The sequence below is a fragment of the Bacillus rossius genome (genome assembly GCF_032445375.1).
Source record: "Bacillus rossius redtenbacheri isolate Brsri chromosome 9 unlocalized genomic scaffold, Brsri_v3 Brsri_v3_scf9_2, whole genome shotgun sequence".
NCBI classification, from domain to species: Eukaryota; Metazoa; Arthropoda; class Insecta; order Phasmatodea; family Bacillidae; genus Bacillus; species Bacillus rossius.
The window spans coordinates 3,819,602-3,838,356 of NW_026962013.1; the positions used below are offsets into that span (position 1 = coordinate 3,819,602).

General features: G+C 42.5%; 1 protein-coding gene across 1 annotated transcript; it reads left to right on the forward strand.

The window, feature by feature from the left end:
- Window positions 1-272: 272 nt before the first annotated feature.
- On the forward strand, window positions 273-16,878 carry LOC134542989 (trypsin-1-like). The gene is made up of 7 exons (XM_063387644.1): window positions 273-465; window positions 1,786-1,862; window positions 8,370-8,470; window positions 11,364-11,502; window positions 13,299-13,409; window positions 15,401-15,547; window positions 16,650-16,878. The coding sequence occupies exons 1-7, from the start codon at window positions 312-314 to the stop codon at window positions 16,788-16,790; spliced, it is 870 nt and encodes a 289-aa protein (XP_063243714.1). The 5' UTR covers window positions 273-311; the 3' UTR covers window positions 16,791-16,878.
- The last annotated feature ends 1,877 nt before the right edge of the window (window positions 16,879-18,755 follow it).

Genomic DNA, 18,755 nt, shown 5'->3' on the forward strand with positions numbered 1-18,755 from the left:
TTTTGTGAAATGGATTTTAGTAGCTAGGAACGATTAATTAACTTATCATTTAAAAGAAACTGTTTTATACGACTTATTTTTAATCCAGCAGAATACGGTAGCTATACATATTGAAAGAAAACAAACTCTTCAAAATGAGTTACATGCTTAAAAATAACTTTATTACAGAATATTTCTCTTATCTAACTCTAGATAGCGTTGGACTATGGCGCAATCTATTTTTCTTTTGGCTAATGATGGCACTTTATATAAGTTGATTGAATACTCTCCAGATAAACTTGCTTGTTTAAAATATAACTTAATTGTTTCGAATGTTACGTGTAAAAGTAGACATAGAAGTGGTTTTCAAAGATTGTAACTTGTATATAACTTGGGGTTACACAAATACGGCGAATAGAGTCATTACAGGCGCTTCCAAGATGTTGTCAACGATTATTCTTCTGGGCCTGTTGTCTTTCATCCGAGGTTAGTGACCATTATTTAACGAAGTCATTTGTAATTTTTCTAATTCATTCCTGAATTAGATTCCCGATGTTTTAGATGATTTTACGGTTGGTAATTACTTTGCTAGAGTTCAGAACAGGGTGTTTTGTTGTATGATTATCTCTACGCCGCGAAGACAATGGCAAGCCACTACAGAATTTTGTCTCTACTGACCTGGCTTCAACCAATCTTTAGCCTGGCTCCAACAAGAAGTCACACCTATATTGTTATATTAGAACAATTACAGTAGTTTTATTTTATGCAGCATACGTTTTATCACATTTACCACACTGGAACTGAACCAATATTTTAGAGGGATTTTTTATGTTCATAAGGTCATAGATCTCGTAAAATATTTATAACATCAGAATGCAAGAAAGGTTTTGCTTGCAATAAAAGGGTGATACTCATTGCTTTTTTATGAAGGGGTTGGGAAAAATCAAAATCAAATAGTTAAGGGATGTAGAAGCCCAAAGCATAACGCCCTTTTGAATGTGATTCGTTAGTGTGCAAAAATGCCACTTTTTTCCAAAGCTGAATATAACCCTTAACAATTATTATCTAGGCTGTTAAGTGGCTTATGCAAACTCTATCACATTTTCCGTTAGGAATTACTTACTGAAATATTTCGAGTCAGTTTTCTGAAAAACGCTTACTTGCTGATCCCGACACAGAATTCAGGTTTTAGTACATATTTTCAACCGCCATCTTGAATTAGTTACTGTTCAACTGCGTCTCCAAGTACACAGCTGGTTCTGGCGCAGTTTCCAATTCATATCATACTATTTTTGTGATGTTCAATGATAATATTGTACTCGTAAATGACATCGTTTAGTTATAATTAGTTAATTATTTAATTATTAAAGTCATGGCCCGGTAAGAACAATCGTATGAAGCTACACAACCACAGAATATCGTATTTAATTGTAGTTTTCTAACCAAATTTGACAGGTTTAATCTTGATTTACTTATTGTTATTAAAAAATTATTTCTTTTCTTGTTAAAAAGTGTTTATTCATTCTAATATTTCAGTACAGCCAAATAAGGAAACAGTATGTTCGATTTGATTACAAACGGCCGTATTATTCTAAACAATAAGCGCCAAGAAAATACTTGGTTGGTTTCCATTTTAGAGCAAATTTGAACACCATGAATACCTAAAGGTATTGTGTAGATACTTTCACAACACAGGTATCTAAAATGAGCACAATTTGATGGTTTTCTGGTGGCTGGGTTAAGATCTGGAGTGCTGTTGGCGCGCAAGCAGAGTGTGCGCTGACGAGGCATGTCTGTTGTGCGCAGCTGGAGAGGCGACGAGGGAAGTCAGTCCCAGGATCTCCTCGGGCTCCGAGGCCCAGATACAGCAGTACCCCTACCTCGTGAGTAGCCCAGATACAGCAGTACCCCTACCTCGTGAGTAGCCCAGATGCAGCAGTACCCCTACCTCGTGAGTAGCCCAGATGCAGCAGTACCCCTACCTCGTGAGTAGCCCAGATACAGCAGTACCCCTACCTCGTGAGTAGCCCAGATGCAGCAGTACCCCTACCTCGTGAGTAGCCCAGATGCAGCAGTACCCCTACCTCGTGAGTAGCCCAGATACAGCAGTACCCCTACCTCGTGAGTAGCCCAGATACAGCAGTACCCCTACCTCGTGAGTAGCCCAGATGCAGCAGTACCCCTACCTCGTGAGTAGCCCAGATACAGCAGTACCCCTACCTCGTGAGTAGCCCAGATACAGCAGTACCCCTACCTCGTGAGTAGCCCAGATACAGCAGTACCCCTACCTCGTGAGTAGCCCAGATACAGCAGTACCCCTACCTCGTGAGTAGCCCAGATGCAGCAGTACCCCTACCTCGTGAGTAGCCCAGATACAGCAGTACCCCTACCTCGTGAGTAGCCCAGATACAGCAGTACCCCTACCTCGTGAGTAGCCCAGATGCAGCAGTACCCCTACCTCGTGAGTAGCCCAGATGCAGCAGTACCCCTACCTCGTGAGTAGCCCAGATACAGCAGTACCCCTACCTCGTGAGTAGCCCAGATGCAGCAGTACCCCTACCTCGTGAGTAGCCCAGATACAGCAGTACCCCTACCTCGTGAGTAGCCCAGATACAGCAGTACCCCTACCTCGTGAGTAGCCCAGATACAGCAGTACCCCTACCTCGTGAGTAGCCCAGATACAGCAGTACCCCTACCTCGTGAGTAGCCCAGATACAGCAGTACCCCTACCTCGTGAGTAGCCCAGATGCAGCAGTACCCCTACCTCGTGAGTAGCCCAGATGCAGCAGTACCCCTACCTCGTGAGTAGCCCAGATGCAGCAGTACCCTTACCTCGTGAGTAGCCCAGAAACAGCAGTACCCCTACCTCGTGAGTAGCCCAGATGCAGCAGTACCCCTACCTCGTGAGTAGCCCAGATACAGCAGTACCCCTACCTCGTGAGTAGCCCAGATGCAGCAGTACCCCTACCTCGTGAGTAGCCCAGATACAGCAGTACCCCTACCTCGTGAGTAGCCCAGATGCAGCAGTACCCCTACCTCGTGAGTAGCCCAGATGCAGCAGTACCCCTACCTCGTGAGTATCCCAGATGCAGCAGTACCCCTACCTCGTGAGTAGCCCAGATGCAGCAGTACCCCTACCTCGTGAGTAGCCCAGATGCAGCAGTACCCCTACCTTGTGAGTAGCCCAGAAACAGCAGTACCCCTACCTCGTGAGTAGCCCAGATGCAGCAGTACCCCTACCTCGTGAGTAGCCCAGAAACAGCAGTACCCCTACCTCGTGAGTAGCCCAGATGCAGCAGTACCCCTACCTCGTGAGTAGCCCAGATACAGCAGTACCCCATACCTCGTGAGTAGCCCAGATACAGCAGTACCCCTACCTCTGAGTAGCCCAGATACAGCAGTACCCCATACCTCGTGAGTAGCCCAGATACAGCAGTACCCCTACCTCGTGAGTAGCCCAGATACAGCAGTACCCCTACCTCTGAGTAGCCCAGATGCAGCAGTACCCCTACCTCTGAGTAGCCCAGATACAGCAGTACCCCTACCTCTGAGTAGCCCAGATACAGCAGTACCCCTACCTCGTGAGTAGCCCAGATACAGCAGTACCCCTACCTCGTGAGTAGCCCAGATGCAGCAGTACCCCTACCTCGTGAGTAGCCCAGATGCAGCAGTACCCCATACCTCGTGAGTAGCCCAGAAACAGCAGTACCCCTACCTCGTGAGTAGTCCAGATGCAGCAGTACCCCTACCTCGTGAGTAGCCCAGATACAGCAGTACCCCATACCTCGTGAGTAGCCCAGATACAGCAGTACCCCTACCTCTGAGTAGCCCAGATACAGCAGTACCCCTACCTCTGAGTAGCCCAGATACAGCAGTACCCCTACCTCGTGAGTAGCCCAGATACAGCAGTACCCCTACCTCTGAGTAGCCCAGATGCAGCAGTACCCCTACCTCTGAGTAGCCCAGATACAGCAGTACCCCTACCTCTGAGTAGCCCAGATACAGCAGTACCCCTACCTCGTGAGTAGCCCAGATACAGCAGTACCCCTACCTCGTGAGTAGCCCAGATGCAGCAGTACCCCTACCTCGTGAGTAGCCCAGATACAGCAGTACCCCTACCTCGTGAGTAGCCCAGATGCAGCAGTACCCCTACCTCGTGAGTAGCCCAGATACAGCAGTACCCCTACCTCGTGAGTAGCCCAGATGCAGCAGTACCCCTACCTCGTGAGTAGCCCAGATACAGCAGTACCCCTACCTCGTGAGTAGCCCAGATGCAGCAGTACCCCTACCTCGTGAGTAGCCCAGATGCAGCAGTACTCCTACCTCGTGAGTAGCCCAGATGCAGCAGTACCCCTACCTCGTGAGTAGCCCAGATGCAGCAGTACCCCTACCTCGTGAGTAGCCCAGATGCAGCAGTACCCCTACCTCGTGAGTAGCCCAGAAACAGCAGTACCCCTACCTCGTGAGTAGCCCAGATGCAGCAGTACCCCTACCTCGTGAGTAGCCCAGATACAGCAGTACCCCATACCTCGTGAGTAGCCCAGATACAGCAGTACCCCTACCTCGTGAGTAGCCCAGAAACAGCAGTACCCCTACCTCGTGAGTAGCCCAGATGCAGCAGTACCCCTACCTCGTGAGTAGCCCAGATGCAGCAGTACCCCTACCTCGTGAGTAGCCCAGATGCAGCAGTGCCCCTACCTCGTGAGTAGCCCAGATGCAGCAGTACCCCTACCTCGTGAGTAGCCCAGAAACAGCAGTACCCCTACCTCGTGAGTAGCCCAGATGCAGCAGTACCCCTACCTCGTGAGTAGCCCAGAAACAGCAGTACCCCTACCTCGTGAGTAGCCCAGATGCAGCAGTACCCCTACCTCTGAGTAGCCCAGATACAGCAGTACCCCTACCTCTGAATAGCCCAGATACAGCAGTACCCCTACCTCGTGAGTAGCCCAGATACAGCAGTACCCCTACCTCTGAGTAGCCCAGATGCAGCAGTACCCCTACCTCGTGAGTAGCCCAGATGCAGCAGTACCCCTACCTCGTGAGTAGCCCAGATACAGCAGTACCCCTACCTCTGAGTAGCCCAGATACAGCAGTACCCCTACCTCTGAGTAGCCCAGATGCAGCAGTACCCCTACCTCGTGAGTAGCCCAGATACAGCAGTACCCCTACCTCTGAGTAGCCCAGATACAGCAGTACCCCTACCTCTGAGTAGCCCAGATACAGCAGTACCCCTACCTCTGAGTAGCCCAGATGCAGCAGTACCCCTACCTCGTGAGTAGCCCAGATACAGCAGTACCCCTACCTCTGAGTAGCCCAGATACAGCAGTACCCCTACCTCTGAGTAGCCCAGATGCAGCAGTACCCCTACCTCGTGAGTAGCCCAGAAACAGCAGTACCCCTACCTCGTGAGTAGCCCAGATGCAGCAGTACCCCTACCTCTGAATAGCCCAGATACAGCAGTACCCCTACCTCGTGAGTAGCCCAGATACAGCAGTACCCCTACCTCTGAGTAGCCCAGATGCAGCAGTACCCCTACCTCGTGAGTAGCCCAGATGCAGCAGTACCCCTACCTCGTGAGTAGCCCAGATACAGCAGTACCCCATACCTCGTGAGTAGCCCAGATACAGCAGTACCCCTACCTCTGAGTAGCCCAGATGCAGCAGTACCCCTACCTCGTGAGTAGCCCAGATACAGCAGTACCCCTACCTCTGAGTAGCCCAGATACAGCAGTACCCCTACCTCTGAGTAGCCCAGATGCAGCAGTACCCCTACCTCTGAGTAGCCCAGATACAGCAGTACCCCTACCTCTGAGTAGCCCAGATGCAGCAGTACCCCTACCTCGTGAGTAGCCCTCCTCACCAGCTGTAGGTTAAGACCAAGGTGCTTGTAACCGTGACCGTCAACCGGGAATTTCGGTACCTGTCTTCAACGGACCCGAGAATTCCCGGTACTCTCGGTAATAAGTATTTTTTTTTAAATATTAATGGTGCAGTATTCGGTTATTGAAGTATCAATTGTAATTTTTGAGCGATTAAACAAGTTTTAGTGACCAAAAGTATAAATATAAACAAATGTTTTAGAATTTTTTTATTGGAAAATGTATCTACTATTTTATTCTCATTTGTACGCTTAATTTTAAATTTTGGAGAGAAAAAAAACATTAAACAAATAATATTTTAACTCAGGCAAAATCACATAATGATTAACTTAAAATTATTTTTTTCGTAAAAATTTAGAAGCATAAATATTATTATTTAAAGAATACCCGCGCAGCAACCACAGGCACACGGCAGTCCGCACATCGCCTGCCATAGGAGACCAGCGTGTGGAAGTAACCTTGGTAAGCTACGAGAACGGAATTTTATGCTGTCGAAGTTGAGTCCCGGGAATCTATTTTAAATTTCCTGTTATTTTACAATATCAAAAGTACTGGAATTCCCGATGTCTGAACCGGGAATGAATGACGACGAACCAACATGCGGATAGAGGGTCCCAGTCAACCGAGACTTGTGAGCCGCGGGTGAACCAGTGGGGTGCTGTCATAACTTAGAAAAACACAACTTAGAAATACATAATTTAGAATTTTCTAAGTTGTAACAGTTCTAAGTTAAGACTTTCTATGTTATGACGTTTCTAAGTTGTGTGGTTCTGCGTTGCGTGTTTCTAAGTTACGTGTTTCTAAGTCATGACAGTTATAAGTGTTGTACTTCTAAGTTGCGATAGTTCTAAGTTATGCCTTTCTAAGTTACTACGTTTCTAAGTTGTGTGATTCTGCTTTGTGTGTTTCTAAGTTACGTGTTTCTAAGTTAAGATCGTTCTAAGTTACGTGGATTTTATCGAGGTTTCTAAGTTATGACTGTTCTAAGTTGTGTGTTTCTAAGTTATGTGTGGTTCCCGGAACCAGTGACGTGTGGAAGGGCAAACAGCTTCTAGATAGTTATTTGTTCAGTTGAATAAACCATTTGGTCAGTAGAACATAACTATTATCCTCATTTGATAACTTAAATTTTTTTTAAATTAAAAAAAATTCATACTGATTTGTTGCACAATTATTTAAAATAAAGATGCAGTACCTAAAAATTTTGTTGACAAGCATGAAAAAACCTCTACAGTAACAGTTCCTAACCTCAATTAATTATTGTTTACGTTAAACTTCAGTTCAAATAAATTCCGCTACCTTAACACACTCAATTGCCGATAAAAGAAAAATCGTGCCAATAAATTTTTTACGCAATTTAATATTTATTATGGTTTAATTAAATCATTAAAACTTTTATTGGCTTCATACCAACAGCTGATAGACATGTGAGGTATAAGTTAACACAGCACCGGTGCGATGAATGGTACGCATTCATTAAAAAAGTTACGCCACGTGTCTTCTCAACTTCGTCGACTGTCGGAGTTGAACGGGTAACGCAGGTGTTGGTAATTGGAAGCCTTCCTTTCACAGACGAGAGAGCCAAACTCCCGAACTTCGGTTTTTTTTTTCCGTACCACAACAGGTGTATTTATTTTGGCTGTAGCTTACTCATACGTCATACGCCGTTCTATCTCATTGTACAAACCGGAGTTGCATTAAATTTTGCGGTCGATTAGGCTAGTTTAGCTACATTATAAATACTTTAAAACATTGTGGATGGTTGGTTATATTAGGTAAGTATAGCTACATTAAAAATACTGAAAAATAATTTTATGGTTGCTTAGCAAATAATTTTTTAATATGTAGCTATCCAGCATTAGGAAACCGTCTACATGATTTCACAGTATTTTTAATGTAGCTATCCTAACCAAATCAACCGTCCACAATGTTTTAAAGTATTTATAATGTAGCTGACCTAACCTAATTAATTGACCGTTAGTTATCATGAGTTGTCCAAGATAAACATTCACGGACACACGGCAAACGAAAATATGGCGGCGTACAAATAAATACCGTTGCCTTGTTTATGGTCTTTCCTTTTATCAACACCGCCATATTTATTTACAATGAACCAAAAAAAAAACACCCGAAGATGCACGATCGGTCGTTTAGCTCTCTCGTCTGTGAAAAGAAGTCTTCCCGTTGGTAATGACGTGGCTGGCTCCTGCGGTGATCTTCACGCGCGACCGCGGGAACCACGCATAACTTAGAAAGTCACAACTTAGAACCGTCATAACTTGGAAAACTTGGAAAAATCCACGTAACTTAGAAACACACAACTTAGAAAGATCATAACTTAGAAACACGCAATGCAGAACCACACAACTTAGAAACGTCATAACGTAGAAAGTCATAACTTAGAACTGTCATAACTTAGTAAATTCTAAGTTACGTGTTTCTATGTTGTGTGTTTCTAAGTTATGACAGCACAGAGCACGTGCGACGCGGCTGGACGTGTTGCGGGTTGCAGGTGTCGCTGGACCAGGCGCTCGGCGGCTCGGAGCTGCACTACTGCACGGGGGCCGTCATCGGCGACCTCTGGGTGCTGACCTCGGCACGCTGCACCACCAGGTGCCCTTGCACACACACGCGCTTCACTGTCGTGTTCCTGGCGGGAAGCCCTAAGATGTACATCGAGTTCTGTCCCTGCCCGAACACGCCCGAATATTCGCCTTCGGCCAACCTCGGGTTCATTCATATATATTTATATCTCTCTGTTTATTTTAATGTAGCTATACTAACACTAACTAACCGTCCATAGTGTTTTTAAAGTGTTTCAATGTAGCTGACCTAACCGACCACTTTTAATATTTGAATTCATTTTTCCTGCGCAAAAATAAAACAAATCCCGAGGTTGGCCGAAGGTGAATATTCGGGTGTGTTCGGGCAGGGACAGAACTTAATGTACATCTTAGGCTTCTCGTTCCTGGTTCAAGTTGCTGGAATACTTTTAACACGGAACTAACTGGCGAGCAGGTTGAGCGAGCTCAAATTCAAGACTTACTTTTACTTTAATTTCGATCTGAAGTAAAAAAAAAGGGGGGGGGGGGGGGGGTGTTGTCTGTAAAGTCGGTTTACGGACGATAATTTTACGTGATAACGTCATAAGAAAACATTGATGAAAAATTGCGTTCTTTTTAATTTTCAAATATTATTTACAGTTTTTGCAAATTTAATTTAAATCATTTGTTTAACTATAATCACGGACGATTAGTTATAGAAATAAACTGAAATAAAATCAATGTCAATAAATTGTTAATTTGAAATGACGAAATTGGGCAAATAAATCAAATTGCTGCTTTTAAAAAGCTGTTTGATACTATAGAAGATTTCCTCGCATGGTGGTTGTCCGGTTCTTGCACGCTCGGCTCAGGCGGTACGTGACAATGAGTCATGCTTTTTCGTGCCTGCAGCCGGCGTTCATCGATTTATAAGACATTATCACGTCAAAAAGACCTTGATTTGCTTACCTAGGAAGGGTAACCTTTTTAACAGTTAAAAGAAAATTAAAATATTGTGAAAATAAACTTTAATATTTCCCATGTTTATTTACTTTACGTTACAAATGAAACATTTGTTTCGGATATACACGGTACTGATAGAATCTCAAAATAAGTTTATTATAATAAACGTGTGAATTTACAACATTCTGTTTAGACAATTACACGAAATATGGACCATTTAAACCTAGGTTTAACATAAGTTGAAAATGTTTCATGCTTTACGTTCAACGACGTAACTTAAAAATGTCTAAAGCAAGACATGTGCAAATATGGGGGAACTGCAGCAGTTTGTGACACCGTGAGAGCAAAACTGACACAACCACCACTTGCCCCAACCCTCCTGGCAATCGAAAACACACCCCCTCCATTCGCCCTCCCCCTTCCAGGAACAAGGATTAGCTAGGCTGGGATTGGCTTGCAGTTTGATGCGAAGACATAAAGTGAAAGCACCAAAACACCACTAGTTAAAAAAAATTTAAGGAAAAGCTTAAAATAATCTGGGTGGGCAAGTATTTACAAAACGTATGAAGACCCTGAAAGTGGTTACTGGCTGAAAGTCGGAAAATAAGAGTAATATATCAATATACATACTTCATTTAGAAGGTGGCTAGGCCATTGTTAGGAGTTATGTCGTAAAAGTATTCAATAGACGCAGAGAACAAGCTCACTAGTGATAAAGAACTTGAAGGCCATAAAAACAAAAAGACCAATAGAAAATTGGCTGACAATACACTAAGAAATAAAATAAAAAGGTGCGCGTACTTAAATACGCGCGTTAGAAATTATGCTTACTTGGCGTAGTAAACTCTAAAAACTATTTTTTGCATGCAAATAATTAATACGAATAAATTAAAAGGACTGGGGTGATATTGTAAATATGGTAAAGTATTCATGTAAAAACATTGAAATAAATACACAGCATTTCAATATTAATACAAAAAAATGTATAAAATTAATTATTTTAATTTAGTAAACTAAACGATGATATATTTCATTAACAATGGAAATAAATACATATGCTGAATGTTTATTTTAATTAATTTTAATTATTTACTAAATAATAATGAAATAATTTATAATGAAAATACAAAAAACCGGTGTGGCATTAAATTTTGCGGTCGATTAGGATAGGTTAGCTACATTATAAATACTTTAAAACATTGTGGATGGTTGGCTACATTAAAAAATACTGTAAAATCATTTTATGGTTGCTTAGCAAATAACTTTTTAATATGTAGCTATCCAGGGCTGGGAAACCGTTTACATGATTTCACGGTATCTTTAATGTAGCTATCCTAACCAAATCAACTGCCCACAATGTTTCAAAGTATTTATAATGTAGCCAACCTAACCTAATTTACCATTAGTTATCATGAGTTGTCCAAAAAAATAAACATTCACGGACACACACGGCAAACGAAAAATATGGCGGCGTACAAATAAATAACGTTGCCATGTTTAAGCTCTTTCATTTTTATCAACACTGTCATATTTGTTTACAATGAACAAAAAAAAACACTCACGTAGTTTCGGTTCCCTACCACGTTCGTGCAACTTCGGATTTCTCTCAAAAATTGAAATTAAAAAAATCGAACGGTTAGGTTATGTTAGGTCAGTCAAAACATGCTTGTTTTCATTGTAAACTTCTGATTTAGCGGCTGAAGTGGCGTTGATACCAAAACGCAAAACTTCGGAAATCTTGGGAAATTCTTGCAGGGAAGCGAAACCACGTGAGTTGTATGTAGGCTTCCCGGTGCACGATCGGGCGCTTGTCTCTCTCGCCTGTGAGAAGAAGGCTTCCGGGGCGGTGACGGACGAGTTATCTCCGGGCAAAGCGCGGCCTGGCCTCTCCTCCTGCTCCTGGAACTGAACCCGTGAGGGCGTGCCAGGAGCACTGCTGTGCTGTTCTTGTCGACCGAGCGAGCGGCGGACGGGCGGTGACGGGCAGTGCTTGTCCGCAGCGAGCAGGCCTCCTCGCTGGTTGTGCGCGCCGGGGGCGGATCCCCGGGACAGGGGGCGCGCCACGAGGCGGCGCTGGTCCTCACGCACCCCAGCTACACCTCCGTGGACGAGCCGCAGAACGACATCGGCCTCATCAAGGTAGCTACTCCACTCCGCACTTCAGATGTAGCACACCACCGCAACTCATGTACCGCACTGACCAGCGGAAACATTTCTTTTTGACGTGACAACGTTTAATAAATCGATTAACGCCGGCTGCACGCACGAAAAAGTGTCCCGTTACGCTGTGTCCCGTTACGGCACATTGTTCCGTTACGCGGTGTCCCGTTACGCTCATTGTGCGCTTGCGCCGCACCGACGGAAGTGAAAGCTTAAAAACTTTTGTTTATGAATGTGTAATATGAAATAATTTCTACGTAAGAAAAGTGAATCTGATTACTAGTATAATTTCAAGTATTTATTCTTTTATTATTAAAATAAAAATGATTCAATTTCATTCATAAACGTATGAAATAATTTCATCAATGTTTTGTTATGACGTTGTCACGTTAAACTAACGTCCGTAAACCGACTTTACAGACAACCAATTTTTTTTTTTCATTACTGGAAATGGTTTAAAACATGTTGTATGATTTCCTGCATAGGCCATTGTTAGGAGTTATGTCGTAAAAGTATTCAATAGACGCAGAGAACAAGCTCACTAGTGATAAAGAACGTGAAGGCCATAGAAACAAAAAAGGCCAACAGAAAATTGGCTGACAATGTACTACATTATGTCTCTAAATGTTTCAATCAATTAGTTTATTTTTCACACACAATTCTAAATTTACGAATTATGTATTTTATTCTTCTTTGCCAATCGCAAATAAGTGGACCCTAGAGAACTTGAAATTAAACTTAAGACTGATTTTGTATATTTTTTTAATTTTGTTGGTATAAACTATTTATAGTTTTATTAAACATTGATACATACATTTTTGCTATCATTATATCCAAATCATCTTACAAGGTTTTTTTTCTACTGGTTGGTTTTATAATGTAATTAAGATCAAAAAATGGGGGGTTTGTCTGTAAAGTCGGTTTACGGACGTTAATTTTACGTGATAACGTCATAAGAAAAGATTGATTACAATTGCATACTTTTTAATTTTCAAATATTATTTACAGTTTTTGCAAATTTAATTTAAATAATTTGATTAAATATAATCAAGAACAATCAGTTAAAAAAGCCCGCCTTAACCTGTTTTATATTATAGAAGATTTTCTCGCACGGTGGTCGGCCGGTTCTTGCACGCCTCGGCTGAGGCGGAACGTGACAATTTTTTCGTGCGTGCAGCCGGCGTTTAGTCGATTTATAAGACGTTATCACGTCAGAAAATTAATATATAGATTTTGATTTACTTTTGTTTGTTTGTTTGTAAAATAAATATTTTGTTTTGTCATTGAATGTGCCAGCAGGATCCACACTTGTTCAGATGCAAATAGAGAAATTTAATTTAGTTCTGAAACATGCAGGGGCCCAAAAACTAAATTTCCAAGGGGGGGGGGGCAATATAGCTTTTTATAAAGAATCATCGATCCCCCCTATTGAAGCGGGGGGTCCGGGGGTCCTCCCTCGGGAATATTTGTATCTCAAGGTGGAAAATGGTGCTATTTAAGCAGTTTTATTATCTAAAACTTGATTACACAGCACTTTCTTTGCCCCCGTTGGCCCCCACTTCGTGGTTTCAGAGGGGGGGGGGGGCAAAAAAACCCTTGCCTCCCCCCCCCCTGTTGTTGCGCCCCTGGAAACATGGACTCTTCTACAATAATCTTCCGCTAGAGGAACCTGAGGAACATTTTTTGACGCCACTGCAGAATGGTAGTTTAGCACGGCGTGTGTGATTCTGAAGCTCAGCGAACCGCGCGCAGACGTGGTGACGACTGTGTTGCAGGTCAAGACGCCCTTCTCGTACAGCGCCAGTCTGCAGGCGGCGAAGCTGCCCTCCGCCAACAGCAGTCTGGCCGCCGGCGCTGTCTCCACCGTGGTCGGCTGGGGGCGCCAGGTAACTGCCGCGGGGGACGCACCACAACGCCGAAATACCACAACGCCGAACGTACAACAACGCCGAAAACCATAACGCCGAATGCCAAATTGACTACAACGCCGACAGCTAGAAAACTGCTGTGTACCACAATGCCGAATTACCACAACGCCGAAATACATTAACGCCGAAAAATGTCATTGCAGGACTGCCACAAAGGATAGGTTAGGTAAGGTTAGAACAAAAATTCAGTCAATTGTGTTTCATTTTGCTTCCTGTGCCCCCACCCCCCAGCAACATTTTTCGGCGTTACTGTGTTTCGGCGTTGTGGTACACAGCAGTTTTCTAGCTGTCGGCGTTGCGGTCAATTTGGCATTCGGCGTTTTGGTATTCGGCGTTATTGTAGGTTCGGCGTTGTGGTATTTCGGCGTTGTGGTAACGACCCACTGCCACGCACCTTCATTTCAATAAAAACACTGAGGCCGGGCCCCATCAGAGTCCCAACTCCCGCTGCAAACATCAACTATTGTTACCTTCCACAAGGTAAAAAAACACTTGCCCAGATGGGGCCTAACCTGCATATTAAATTCAAACAAAGTGATCAAACCTACGCTGAAAATGTAAGGTGACAGAACATTGACCAAACACATAAAATTAGTTCCAACGTTTATTGTTAATCTTTAACACATCTCATAAATAACTTCCAGTACAAAAATAGTTATATCTGTGATGACTAGTTAGTCCAAACAAATATTATAATTTACTCACAATAAATACTATATCTAAACTTTATGGTTTGGTATAAGCATTTATAAGCTACATTTGAATGCTTAATATCTTTACCAATATTTAAAAAAAAAAAATTATTAACCAACTCATAAGGTAAGTTCTTTGGAGCGCTAAATGTTTGTGTGTAGGGCAAAACTTTTGATAGGTATATGAAATGATTGGTGTGAAGGCCTCACGCGGACACCAGCAACTCTGAAACAACTCGGGTCAGTCAGAGGAATGTTCGAGTCTCAGTGCTAGGCTAAGGCAACGTGTTATGTTTGTCCCCGTAAGCATAAAAGCCTTGGTGAATGACTTCCTGTAACATCAAATATTACGCACAGAAAACTTTGTTGCACTCATTTAATTACTTCATGTTGAATCCGAGGCAAAACGATACAACCGTGTTGTCACACATATGTCCACGATTATGGTATTCGATATGTAACAGATGTTTTGAATCGGGAATTTGTGTACTAGTCTTCAACGGAACCGGGAATTTCCGGTACTTTCGCTACTAGGTATTTTTTTTATTAATGGTGCAGCAGTAGGTGATTGAAGAAAATACTTAGTTTTTTAAATTATTAAACAAGTTTTAATGAAAAAAAGTAAAAAGATAAACATTTGTTACAATTTTTTTATTGCTTTTAATTAAAAAAATTAGAAGAAATATTGGTTGTCTGTAAAGTCGGTTTACGGACGATAGTTTAACGTGACGTCATAAAAAAAACATTGATGAAATGATTGCATACTTTTATGAATAAAATTGAATCATTTTTATTTTAATAATAGAAGAATAAATATTTGAAATTATACTAGTAATCTGATTTTTAAAATGCAAGAATAATTAACTTTTATTGCCGAAATTGTTGTTGTAATAAGCAACGAAAACCACATTAACTTTTCACTTCACTTTATAAACAGTCGAGTGGAAGAGAGAGAGAGAGAGAGAGAGAGAGAGATGCGGCGCAAGCGTGCGTACAATGAGCGTAACGGGACACATCCGTAGTGGGACAATGTGCGTTACGGGACACTTTTTTCGTGCGTGCAGCCTGGCTTTCATCGATTTATTAGACGTTGTCAAGTCAATAAAAAACGTATTAACTAAAAAATACTTTGTGTGAGAACCTCTATTCCGATTTGTTATCTGCTGGTGGTTACGGGCCCGCCCAACAGATACAGTTCCCACTGTCGGAGTCGCACCTCCTTGTCCCGTGACCCCAGTGGACGGTGTCTGGTCGCAGGGCTCCGGAGGACAGGCGCTGGTCCCGCGGGCGGTGACCGCCTCGCTGGTCTCCAACCAGGAGTGCTCCCGGGACTTCCAGCAGGGACTCATCACTGACGGCAACATCTGCGCCGACTCCCTGCGCGCCTCGGGCAAGGTGGCGGAGGTCAGCAACTCTCCCGGCGACCACCCGCGGCGTTGTGTGGAGTTTCTCCCTTTCCATCGGGATGCACGAACGACGAGATCAGAAATGACTGGACCGAAATTTTAAACCCATGCCGTCTAAATACGAGATTAGTGTTTTTGTTATTACGTTACTTCTCTCTGATCAGTGTTCAATTATTGTTTCTTCACCTATCATAACGTCTCTTGTTAGCCAGAACCATGTTGCTGTAGCCAGAAAAGGCATAGTTATACTTTGTACACGAACTCGATACATAACTCAGTTTCACCACTCAGCAAGGTAGAAAAATTTTGTGCGATGGGAGTGCATGACTTGATGTAAGATTTTGGTCGTACGCCGTTGCTTAATTTGTGTTTTTGTCTTTTAGTTTTTTTTGTAGTTTTCTTCTACAGACATGCATGTGCTTAGCAATGGCGTATATGTCCAAAAGCTTACATCAAGTAAGGTAAAAAAAAAACTTCGTTTTGAAAACATTACAAGTTTCATGAGATACGATTATTAGGGTTTTAATTAAAAAAAAAGGCCTTGATATTTTTAGATCTTTATAGCTGTAAAGTGGACTTCTTTAAATGATAGTTTTACCTTTGAATATATATACTGTATAGAAGTCGCCAGCCCAGGTTATAATTTCTAATACGGTTTTGAGGTAGTTGGTTAATTCACCGCCGCAATCGCCACCATCTCTAGGGCATCGACTTGTGGTGGTCCCTAGCGGACAAGTCTCGAACTCTTCAAACACCCCTTCCCCCTCCCGTTGAACGACGTTGAGCTGCAGTGAATGATGGAATGGGGGGTGCGGGGGAATGACAGCAGGCGACAGCGCTGCGCTCTAACGTGTAAATAACAACTAAGACGATACAGGGCGTTACGGCAGCGCACTGCAGCGGTGAAGTTCCCAAGCTGCTCATCATTCGCTCCTGAAAAACGTAGAGTAAATCCTATCCACTCGCGACTTCTATACAGTATATATATTCAAAGGTTTCACTGAAAAAGCCCTGCTGGAACTTGGCAGTTGGCAGTTAGGAACCCTGGTCTGGCCAGAGGCAGGGGCAAGCGAGGAACTGCAGCCGCGCGGTGGTTGCAGGCTGACTCGGGGTCCCCCGTGGTGGTGGCGGGGACCCTGGTGGGCGTGGTCTCCTGGACCTCCGACTACATCGCCTACTACAACATCTACGCCAACGTGAGCACCTACCGCAGCTGGATCTACTCGCAGACTGGCGTCTAGGCGACCTCCAGGTGGCTCTGAGCGCCAGCGCTCGCGAAGACGCGAATAAAAGCATTTTGTTGAAACAGTAAACAAAGCTTACCGTTTATTCTGTCTCGTTGATGTTTGTTGGAACCATCCCCCAGACCTCTCCGATACCTTCATATCCTGCACTAATGTTTTGTTTCTACTTCCCCAGAACTGGCACTATCCAACAGATACCGTGATCTTCTTCTCACAACCGTATTAAACCTTCATATACTCCATACTCCTAACTGTTTACCGAAGAAAAATTATAGGAAGAACAGATTTTCATCATATTGCCATGACTTGGAACAGGTGCAAGTTTTATTTCAAAAATAAAATTTTTTATTACTTTTAAATACGAGAAATTTAATTCCTATTAGTTTTTATTACGTGTTGCACGTGCTGAATATTGGCAGAACGAAGAAGACAACATGGCATGAAGAAAGTAACCAGCATGCTAGCTGCAAGAAATCTCATTCAGTGATAAGAACTTTCGTGAAATATGCGTGATTTTGATATGTATTGTGTGTGTTATACTACAAACACAGAATATGAAACATCATTGATATGCTTTTATTCAATATCACAGCGTTAATAAAGCAAAAAAAAAAAAAATACAAAACGCTATTAATAATATGCAGTATGCTACTTCACATTTTAACGGAAAAAATTGGTTGTCTGTAAAGTCGGTTTAGGACGATAGTTTAACGTGTCAACGTCATAACAAAACATTTATGAAATGATTGCATACTTTTATGAATAAAATTGAATCATTTTTATAGAATTATCACTATTTTGTATGGATACAAAGGAGTGAAATGAAATCTACATTTTAATTGATAAATTTACATTTATTTGCACTCATTAATTCAAATATGTTTATTAACGAAGAGATTTTTTAACTATAACTTTTAAGATCGTCGAGAATGTTTTACGCTTTTTCGCAATAACACATTTAATGACGAAGTTTGTTCGTCGTGATATTAAACGTAGAATTTAATAAAAATGCTCTTGCAGTTAATAAAACAAGTATTAGTAAGTTTAAGAAAGAATTTCGGCTTTAATCTCCAACTCAGACGCTCGTGGTGTGCTGGGGCCGAGATTAAAATTCGTCGAGAATATTTTACGTTTTTATGTCTTCCAGTCCTCAAAATGATATGCAATTGTGGCCCCGGGCACGAAATTTTGTTTATAATTCATTAATAATAACACCCCTCGCGATAAACAAAGGAAAATATGTATTAACGAGTGCCTGGTTGTCGCGGAAGCGGCTAGATAGCGAGATTCGTTCGGTTCGCGTCCGTCACCGTAGATGACAGCACCGTAGGGGAATAATATTATTTCGTTTATATAAAACGATTTTATAACAAATACGCATCCCAAATACACCAAACTTATTTATAATGTGTTACAATATTTTTTTAAACATTGTGCAAAAGATCCCGGGTGTAATTTGAATTATTATGTGTAACTGTAAAACACCATTGTTCGTACAAAAACGTATTTGAAAATTCAACATTACTTTTAAATAACCGTACCGATTGTGCTGAAAATCGGTGGACGATCGTTAAATTACATAATATTAATAATTCAAACGACGAAAACATGATTGAAAAGTCAAATCGACGGTTGTTCCAATTGGGTGGAAGAGAGATGCGGCGCAAGCGTACAATGAGCGTAACGGGACACATCGTAGTGGGACAATGTGCGTTACGGGACACTTTTTCCTGCGTTCAGCCGGCGTTCATCGATTTATTAGACGTTGTCACGTCAAAAAAAAAAAGAAGATATATTCCTTGATTTAATCTCTTGGAAAGTAATATATTTGATATTTATAGAAAAAAAGATGAAGATCGCCATGTAGTTTCCCGCCTGAGGCAGGGTCTGCATGGATGTAGGGGAGGACGGGGCAAGTTGACGAGCGGGGCAAGACGACGAATGACTTAGTTCCACGTCATG